The sequence below is a fragment of the Stegastes partitus genome, unplaced genomic scaffold (genome assembly GCF_000690725.1).
Source record: "Stegastes partitus isolate 25-593 unplaced genomic scaffold, Stegastes_partitus-1.0.2 Scaffold369, whole genome shotgun sequence".
NCBI lineage: Eukaryota > Metazoa > Chordata > Actinopteri > Pomacentridae > Stegastes > Stegastes partitus.
In genome coordinates this window covers 200,034-210,385 of record NW_007578100.1, presented here as the reverse complement: position 1 = coordinate 210,385, position 10,352 = coordinate 200,034, and the positions used below count along the sequence as shown (strand labels likewise).

The 10,352-nt window shown below is 41.9% G+C and overlaps 1 protein-coding gene across 1 annotated transcript in view; it reads right to left on the bottom strand.

The window, feature by feature from the left end:
* The window catches only part of celsr3 (cadherin, EGF LAG seven-pass G-type receptor 3), a 200,095-nt gene that overhangs the window by 90,370 nt on the left and 99,373 nt on the right, over window positions 1-10,352 (bottom strand). The window contains exons 9-13 of the mRNA XM_008284729.1: window positions 9,888-10,013; window positions 6,192-6,361; window positions 5,236-5,421; window positions 1,413-1,523; window positions 1,067-1,235 (exon numbers count right to left, since the gene is read on the bottom strand). Coding sequence (XP_008282951.1) covers window positions 1,067-1,235; window positions 1,413-1,523; window positions 5,236-5,421; window positions 6,192-6,361; window positions 9,888-10,013 — 762 coding nt within the window. The remainder of the gene's footprint in view (window positions 1-1,066; window positions 1,236-1,412; window positions 1,524-5,235; window positions 5,422-6,191; window positions 6,362-9,887; window positions 10,014-10,352) is intronic.

The window sequence follows — 10,352 nt, the reverse complement described above, 5'->3', positions numbered from 1 at the left end:
GGAGAGAACCCACGCTGCACGGGGAGAACATGGAGACTCCACGCAGAAAGATCCGACGACCTTCTTGCTGCGAGGCAACAGTGCTAACCACCGCTCCACCCTGCAGCCCCGCCCTTGAACTACACTTCATCAAATCAAAGCTTTGTGATATTTCTTCAAAATTACTTTATTCTGCAGGTCTTACTGAAAGTTAAGCCAAAATAAAGTGTTTAAAGTGTGTAAAAAAAAAAAGAAAAAGAAAAAGTTTGTATTCAACCATGAAGCCACGACGGACACAGCTGTGACCAACAGTCATGTAAAATTCTGGGATTTTTCAGCTGAACTGCAGGCTGTGTTTACAAAAAGCAGTCAGGAGACAATTAGTGGAAACAAATTACAAGTGTAAGTAGTAACATATGTATAGTATGTAGAGTATGCTTTTTGTTCTTCTTAGTATTGTTAACACCTGTGGGGTTTTGGAAAAATGTCATATATGTTGATAGTATAGGAATCAAAAAAGGAATCTGTTTGTTTTCTCATGTTTATAATATTATAGCTGCATAAAAAGACATTTCTGAGTTCCCTCTACTTCAGCCATAGCTGGGCTGTTTCAATAGAGGTTGGGGTTCAGGAGGTTCATCTTTTGTGAACAACAATTTGTTTTCCCAAACTTAAATAATTTGCAAATTCTAATTAAAAAAACATTTGCCTTTGTAAATACAGTACAGAACACGTCCATTACATCACTGGAACACAGAGTCCTAAAGTCATTCACTCAGCTCCAATGTCCTCATTCACAGCGCGCCGCATTATCAGTGGTGCAACAACAACATAGACATTCATTAGGTTGTAAATTACGCAGCCTCTTAAGAAACACTTGCCGCCGTCATTAACCTCATTCAGTGTCCTTATTGTCACCGCAGCCGAGCAGCAGCCATCCCTCCCTACAGCTTGTATTATGTTGCGGTGCAGGTATAGAAATGAGAATAAAATTTCCCACCTGCTCTCCCAAACAGGCTGCTCATGGTATCCGGTATCATTTCACCAAACCTCGCCAACAAAACCAACCATATCTCTGTTCACTCACCGGGTTCGCATACGCAGGTGTGGCGCTCCCATTGGTCGGCGCAGCGGCTGTGAGCCGGACAAGGAGACGAGACGCAGGGATTCCCGACGTTACATCCGGTCTCCACTTTGACGGCTCTGGACGGGCGAGGCAGGGCGGGAGAGTCCGGCCGAACACCCAAACGAACACCCTAAAGATGGAGACGTGGAGTGTTACAGTCAGATTTATTCATTTATCCAAAACCTGTCAATCCCAGACTCATTTCTTGGCTCATTTTCATCCCTCATGTGATAACATTTAAAGCCCTCCAACCACCTGCATGCCCGTCTGTCAATAAATATTAAAAATCTAACCCATCCATCCTCACCTGTATGCATCCTCTTATCCCGTTCTGAACCTCTCCGGAGCCGAGCACTCCTCCCACATGCAGATGTTTCACCTTCAAACCATGAATCTCATTTCCCACTATCACCGTACCCTAATGAGGAGAGAAAAGAGGGACAGATGGAGACAGGAAGGGCAAAGATTATTATTATTAATAGCGGTGTGCAAACTCAAAGGCTGGACAAAGATACACAAGAGGCACTTCAAATACCATTATGTGACAGCGCAGGAGACCTCTGTAATTTATTTGGTGTGAAAATATTAGAAATAAATGGCTTGAAGCATAAAAAAAGCCCTGTCACAAACGAGTAAAGAGATCATCAACAAGGACAAATTGTTATTTTATTTTTCTGAAAATGGTATTTTCTAAACCTCTCAATGAGGTTATTATGGGGCTTCCAATATGTCAGTCAAACAGGACGGGAAGAGAACATGATTGAGCGAAATGATTGACTCCATTAAAGAAAAGAAAACAGTAACATGCAATCAGCGCAGAGAAGGTCACCGCTCAGCTGATAACACGTGCGAAGCGATCTTGACAAACCGGCTCGGCTCGCGAGAGGCACGAAAACGAAACCAGTGAGCTCTTGTTCATCACTGTTTCAGCAGCAGGCGCCAAAATAGAGGGTGAAACATGTCTGATAAAAGCTGCACACGTGCCAAACCCCTTTCAGAGGCAGTTAGCGTTTAATTGGCAGCTACCACGTTTAATAATTTTGTGTTAAAAAATGTTTTCGGCGCCGTTCGCTCAGTGCGCCACTTGATGCACTTTGAAGAGGAGCCTGGTGAACTGCAGCAACAAGATGAAAGACGTTACTAGCGGGCGGATGAGTTAAGAATTAAAACAACATAAAAACACGGCAAAAATTGTTTGTTTAAACCGAGCCGAAGATGACGATAAGACAACTGTGAAGTGTGTGCTTTTTCTGTGCTCGTGTTACTGTTACGTAAATGATGTGTAGCTCATACCTTGTGCACACATCCAGCACACATCATCCAGTACAATCTGACACAATAATCCACTGGAGATTAGGGAAACTAGGATTAGCAGAGCCACATCTTGGAGAGTCTGAGGCTATGCAGGGATGTAGGAAAGCCTCTGCCCCAGCGGTGAGCCCGCCTTCGAAGTCACTTGGATCTTTTTACCAATATCAGAGCCAACTGGGCATGCTCAGTTTCACAGAGCACAACTGGATGCTGCTGTGGAACCAGGACATTCTGAGGACATTCTGATTACAAGTGGGCTACTAGAACAAGACACAGCAGGCCCAATGAAAGAGGATACGCACACAACAAATGTGGGAAACTCCAACGTCCACGCTGACTGAGGAGCAGCTGGTAGCCCAGAGCTCATACATCAGGAAGATACTATCACAGCTGGAACTGGAGAGGCTCCAACAGATCAGGAACCAAGCAGCAAGGACATACTGGGCCAACAGTGCAAAGCAGCTGAGGAAGTAGATGCTACATTACCACCACCAAAGGAGATGCTATGCTCACTACTCCCAGTTACCACCATCATGGAAACCAGTGAACTCATATGTGAGACTGCACCTGGAGTCCTGGACATACTTGGGTATAGGATCAAAAATTCAACATGCAGACAAGGTTGGAAGCCCAAAGAGACCTTAGTTGGCGAACAGAAGTGTGTCTTGAGAAACTGGTCCTGGATGGTTAAAAAGTTCAACAAGACGTCCACAAGTGAGGCTCTGGAGACGGCCAAACAAAGACTCGACTGAAGATATACACCAGAGAAGCAGAGGCTAAGAGAATAAAATGTCCTCCAACGACCCAACCAGGATGCATCCCAGCTGCATGGGAACAACAGCACACCGATAGACTGAGCAACACTGGAAGAGCATATTGGAGAAAGCACCAACAGCAAGCGGCTGATGGCCCTAAAAGCACCTCATCACAAAGCCAGACCTCCAACAATGAGTCTAAAGCATGAGGAGCTCCACAGCACCAGGACCTGACACGATCCACTCCTACTGGCTGAAGAACCAAACAGCGCTCCATGGTCGACTGGCAGCACCAAGGGAAGTGTTGCTAACAGCAGGCACCCATCCAGACTGGCAGGACAATCCTGACTGTGACGCACCCCCATAAGGCACAACACCTTAATACTACCAGCCGATAACCCGCCTCTCCACGACATGGAAGCTCCTCTAAAGCATCACAGCAGCTGGAGCAGGAACATGAGTCAGCACAAATGCACAACTATGGGAAACAGCACCAAGACTCTGGAAGAAACACACACTGCATTATAAATCGTTGAATTTATTTCTCTACTTACTCTTCTTCTTTCTTCTACATAGATATCACAACCTCCTGTCTGAACAGAGCTGTAAACATCCCCACACACACACACCATACACATGTAAAAACCACATGTACACTCATTTTAGTGTTAACCTGAGTTATGTATGTATTTATATGTGCCATTATGTTCCACCCCTGTGTTCTACTAATTACTTTTGTTCCATGTCCTCTCATGTCTTATTTGTATTTGTGTTTGTATACGTATTTGTCAGAGATCTGTGGTGTCTTGGTGGTGGAAAGGAAGCTTATGGGAAATCCAAGGAAACAACGGGGGTTGGGAGGAAATAATGGTAAGAAATGACAAGATAGTAAGATAAGAAGGTTAATCCCACATTTTAACTTGAGATTTGACATCTTGGAGGCCAAAAGCAGCAGGTCAGAATTTACATATATATCACTTAGTTGTGTCTTCAACTCCTGAATGACTTGGAACAAGTGGCAAAAATGTACTCATTTCAAAATCTCCTTGAAAACTCGCTAAATTTTCTTCATAGTAGAGAGGTGATCTGCTGAAATTGTGCTTTGAAATACTAGTTTGTGACAGTTTTTCAAGCATTGCTGCAGAATATATACAGAAATTATTGGCAGGTAAATAAGATAAATGTTATTATTACGATAATCAGCTGATAATTACATGTTATAATGTGGCACATGGCTGTAATGTAAGAGGTCCATAAAAGCACCTGCTGACTGCTTCAACCATAGCTGGTGCGCTTGTCATGCCAATACTAAGAAAGCATGCTTATTTACCTCTTATGCATTTCTAAGATTAATATTATTGGTGATTCTTGGTTGATGTTGGCCACAATTAACCAATAATTATCAGCTCCTAAATTCCATATTGGTACATCTACAGTTTCGTGCCAAATGCAGAATCTTTCCTGTATCGATGAAAACCTGATTTCAACACTTAAAATGAGTTCACGTGTAACTGATCTGCTTTCTCTCCTCTGCGGTTTTCTCCTTCACCGTTCTGGCTCACAGCAGTATGAGTTAGAGGTCTGCGCACATGGAGATGTTTTGGATTAAAGCATTTCTTGCCTCCGTCCACACTCAGTGCTTCAAAATTCCAATTAGTGAGATCTCCAGTGATTAGACTGAATAATGTTGTCCGTCAGACTCGCTGCAGATTTCAAACTGCCAAATTAAATCTAAACCCAGAATTATAGATGACTTTTTCAGCCAATTAAGGTTGCGAAACCGCTTTGGGTCGTGATTGAAAAAAAAAAAAACAGCAGAAAATTAATTGTTCATGGAAATTAAGTCCTATTGATTTAGTGGAGCAGATATGATGAAAACCTTGTTGTTCATTTACAGCTGTGCTTGCAGACTTCTAAATCCTACATTTACACTATTTTAATAGCATTTTGTGACTTCAATTTGCTGCCCTTGAAAACTCCACTCCATCATCTGCCTCTAATTGTGAGGTCTTAGCGCTACAACATTAAGTCTGTTTACTTTTGGATTTCTGTCATCTCCGTTACCTGATAGAGTCCAAAGTCAAGCCGCAGCGTGGCGACGTATCGCGTCTCGCGGCCGCTGCGGACATCTCGCAGCTCCAGCTGGAGGTCGTGCCACCGGCCGTCTGCCACTTGAACCTGATCCAGCCGCAGACGCACCGGTCTGGTCGAACCGCGGGTCACCGAGAACACCAGCTGACCATTTATCACCTGAGACAGAGATGCGAAGCCAAAGAGCAGAGGGAAAACAAGAGAAAACGAGCAAATTATTCACTACAAACTGTATATGTATGATTGTGCATGACCCTGTTTCTGTCAAGATCCTGCTGTATTAAAGCTCTCTATGGATGTAGCATGTGACATTTAAACTATACACACACAATACATGTACATTTCCAAAGCAATACCAGCATTTTTGTGAGTTTAGTCTCATATAGTGGCTAATAATTTACTAAAACACGGAACAAATGAGCCACCAGTGCAACTCCCATCATTGGTTTGTGCCAACCAGGTGAGATTTGGCTGAAAATGTGTAGCCATGACTAAAAAAATACAACCAAATTGTTTATGGTGTGACTTATGGAGGTAACCTTAGCTACAGGTCTTTCCATGGAGATGCTTTAATCTTTGAAAAACTGTACCATAAGGTTTAAATTACAATATTATGAAGAGCTGAGTCACAATCGTCATTATTCTTCTCTGTCTCTCGTCTCCATTGTAATGACTTTCATTCCTGTTTACACCTATTTTATCATGTTGTTTAAAGCAATTGTGTGTTTTATTATTGCAGGTAATTGGAGTGATGGCAGGATTTCCACAACAACAGTTATCTCAATCATAGTCTCGTTTGTTAATATGCAAATTTATCCCCCAAAATTTGCCCAATGCTAATGGTCCAATAAACTCTAGTGCAGACGTTAATGGAAACAGATGAGTGCTGGTGTGTGTGTGTGTGTGTGTGTGTGTGTGTGTCCGCCCACCTGGAACAGCAGGCTGGTGTACTGTCCGGCCTGGGCCTGCAGCAGCGTCCCCTCCCTCGCTCTGGTCCTGAACACCAGGCCCAGGTACCAGGGCGTGGAGATGGTCACGTCGTTCTTCAGGTCCCACCAGAGGGCGCTGTTACCCAGGAAGCGGTGTGGGTGTGGCATCACTGAGGGGGAAAGGTGAGAGAGAAAAAAACTGCGAATAAAAAAATACTGCAACATCTTGAACAGCGGAAAGGTGTCATTGTTCACAGAACCCTGACGAAGCTAAGATGCTAACCATGGGCGCATGATTATGTTTTAACAATGGGGGAGTGAACTTGGAAAGATACATGATTGGTGAGAGGTAGGGGCGTCCTCCATCGGAAAGAGAACGTCATTTAAAGCACATTTTCTGCATTTTTACCCCTTTGATGTCTGTCCTCTTTGGCACTTTATTATTTGTTTTTCTTCGTGTGAGACGATGGAGACCATGTAAAAGTGTGAACTGGTCCATACATAAGAGTCGGCAGCCTTGTTGGTAGCAAACCAACCTCTACAAAATTACGTTCCTGTACAACTAAACTTCATTCTCAGTTGCTTTTTTGGGGAAATATATTTTCTGTTGGATTACATTCGTTGGTTCCCTATCACAAATATATTTAAAATAAACATGGTGGGGGGGTGCATGGTGGCTCGGTGGTTAGCACCATTGCCGGTTCGCGTCCCAGTTAGGACGCCCGGGATGTTTCTGCATGGAGTCTCCATGTTCTCCCCATGCAGCATGGGTTCTATCCGGGTTCTCCGGCTTCCTCCCACAGTTCAGAAACGTGTCGAGGTTAATTGGTGATTCTAAATTGTCCGTAGGTGTGAATGTCAGTGTGCTTGGTTGTCTGTCTCTAAGTGTAGCCCTGTGATAGACTGGTGGGACAGACTCCAACCCCCCATGACCCCAGTGAGGATTAAGCGGTGTACAGATAATGGATGGATGGATAAACATGGTAGCTCTATATATTCAGATGAAGATTTGTCACCCTAAAACTCTATTAATGGAAAGAGTTGTATTGTAACCCAAACCATAATGTTTTTCTCAACCTAACCAAGTAATTTTGTTTTTTAAATTTACCCAAGCTTCTAACATGTACTTATCATGACGGTGTCAGCCCAACCATTATATTTTACTAAATCTAACCACATAACTTTGGTGCCTAAACCTAACCAAAAGGCAAATAAAATCTGAAAGCAAACAATGAGTGACACTGAAACTCAAGACTAGGAATAATGTTCCAACATGGGATACAAACCCTGGCCCCATGAATGAAAGTCCTGTGCTGACTCATACCTTCATTCTCTCCTCAAACCTATTTACATGAATTTTATGGCTCTTTTAAACTGGAAACCTTTCCTAGAACACCAAAGGTGAGAAAACATGTTTGTTTTAAAGCAAATTGTACATTTAAAATGTACATAAGAATGAGTGCAGCTGCATAGGAACCAGATTGTGGTTAGTAGTCTGACTGGTTTAATTAAAAAACATCCCATATTCACAGATAAATCCTGTCCAATCCATAAGATAACATCTGGTGGTTTGGATGGCAAAGTTAAGTAGCATTGTCTTGTAAATCAGTTCAACCCTTCAGCAACAGCACAATCTACCTTTTAGAGTTTACCTGGAGTCTGTGGACAAAGCTGGTTTATTTAACATACACTAGCCTACATTCCAAGAGGTGGTTCCAAAAATATGTGACTGTTCTAGGACTTGTTCTTATATGTTGCTGAAAATAGCAAAATAATCATTAATACAAACTGCCTGAATATACTCACTTAATTTAGGGATAAGCTTTTTAAAGCTGGGTAACAAAACCATAACTTTGCGCCCACAAATTGAATTATCCTGATATATTTGCTCTATTTGCTCAGAGGACCTTTATTTTATTTCATATGATTTGATTTTAAATACGTTATCGATCCCTTTATCCCCTTGAGCTCGTTAGGAACCTCTACCCCATCATTTTGCATCATTCCCAAACTGTCTCCTCTCTTAATTCCTCCTTCATTTGTTTCCTTACTATTGCTGATTATCAAATAAAAGCATAAAAATAATTACTTAATCTGATAAATAAGAGACAAGCCACATCACAGGGATGTTGTTGTGTTGTACTGACAGACTCACAAGGACAAAACGAGTCCGTGTGAACATTTCTTTCCCGAGATCAAAAGAAACAACTGAGTTTTACCCCACAAGCACATTTTTGCTGCATGATTTCCCCTCAGAGTTGGACATCTGTGCTCGCAATCAAGACATGTCAGTAAACACAAAAGAGTGAAGCTCATCTTGAATCCACCTGGACTGCAGCAAGTCCACCCATGTGTGAGGAATCACTCCAGGTTTGTGTTGGTTCAATTATACACAGGAAATAAAGGCTTCCAGCTTGTACCTCACATGTTAGCTTTAGTGTGTCTTTGTGATTCTTCCTTTTCTTTAGTTTCACTTCTTTTCTTTACATTCACGTAGGTCCACACTCTCCCAACCCTGAACATGTATTTCTACGTTCACCTTCTTCCCTTACTGCAAAAAAAAAAAAACCTACAGCTGTGATGGATCAGCACTAAAATGAGAAAGAAATACTCAAAGGGTTTAAAAAATGCTGAAGAGCAGAGTGGGGCGTGAATGACATAGCACTTCTGAATCTGAACTACTGCTGCAGTGCAGTCTGCTGGAATTTAACCAGTGTTTAAAATCACAAATATCTTTATTAAGGTGAAACGTGTCACCTTGAGCATTTTCACATTAAGTCATTAAGCCTCTGAAAGGCACGTGTTTAAAAAAAATGACACCATTCATCTGAACTAGAAACTAAAATAAAGAAGAATGAATGAAAGATTTATTGGATTTTTTTAACCAACGGTCCAACGAACTTGTTTCATTGAAAAAAAAAGCCAAATCTGAGCCTGAAGTTGTGATATTCCTTCAAAATCTTTACACCTCATTTTTAAAAATCACCAAAAATGAACCATTTGCCTTAACAAGATTGTGTTAAAATAAAAATAAAAAATCTGCACTGCTCAATGCAACTGAGAACCAGCTGTCACCAACAATCCCATTATTAAAAACAACATTTTAAGCTGAACTGGTGGCTCAAATAAAAAATGGAACCAGTAAAAATATCTATAATAGGTAAAGCTGACTTGTTTTTTTTCTAGTAATGTCTTACATGGTTATTTTGTAAAATAAATAATCAAAGAAATTCTCCTTTTTTCTCTCCTTTTGTATTATTTACAGCATTAAAACTTTGTTAAACTTTACAAAATGCATTTCTCTCTCCATTTTAGCCACAGTGGTTCTATTTCCATTGAGCTGCAGGACTTTGTTTTCCAGTAAACAGAGAAGGAACTGCTTGAGGTTCAGAGGGTTAATAATTCCAAAACTGCTACCTGGAGCATTTTTAAAATTGGCACATTATCAACTAATTAATGAGGCAGTAGTATAATCACCACCAGCAAACAAAGGTCTCTGAAGTTCACACCTGTTTTTCTGCATTATGTAAAAACATGACCAGTCTGATCCCCGCCGGCGTGAAAAGCGCAAACCGCTGCTCGTGTCACCTCGTCTGTTACTGATAATTACAGCAAAGTGGCCCGATAGAAGTGACACTGTTAAAGGTTGCCGTTACTGTAGTTATGCACAAAGTGGGAATGAAAGCAGGATCTCACCGTGGCTGCAGTCCTTCCCTCCGTATCCCAGCGGGCAGTCGCAGGAGAACGTCTCCCAGCTCACCCTGCAGGTGCCTCCGTTCTGGCAGGGGTTGGACTTGCAGAAGGGCAGTTTGGCGCTGCAGCCTGCAGGAAGCAACATGGTGGTTTACAAAAACGTAATCACTCTAATGTTTGTTAATCACAACATGGCTGATAAATCATGAAACCGCAGCTGCGTGAAGCGGTCTTTGGATACCAATGTGCACAATCAGAGGTGATTCGTCTTTAAAGGCCACACATCATCAAGACCGTGACGAAAACATGAAGCATCACTGTGTGGGTTCTTTAAAATGTTACTGAAATTATTAGTGTTCCTGAGTTTCACACACATTACTGAGGTAAGAGACTGTAGGAACTGCCACAAAAACCACATTACAGTATAGTGTATTTTTAGGATTATTGCAGGTAAATCCTTTAATCTAC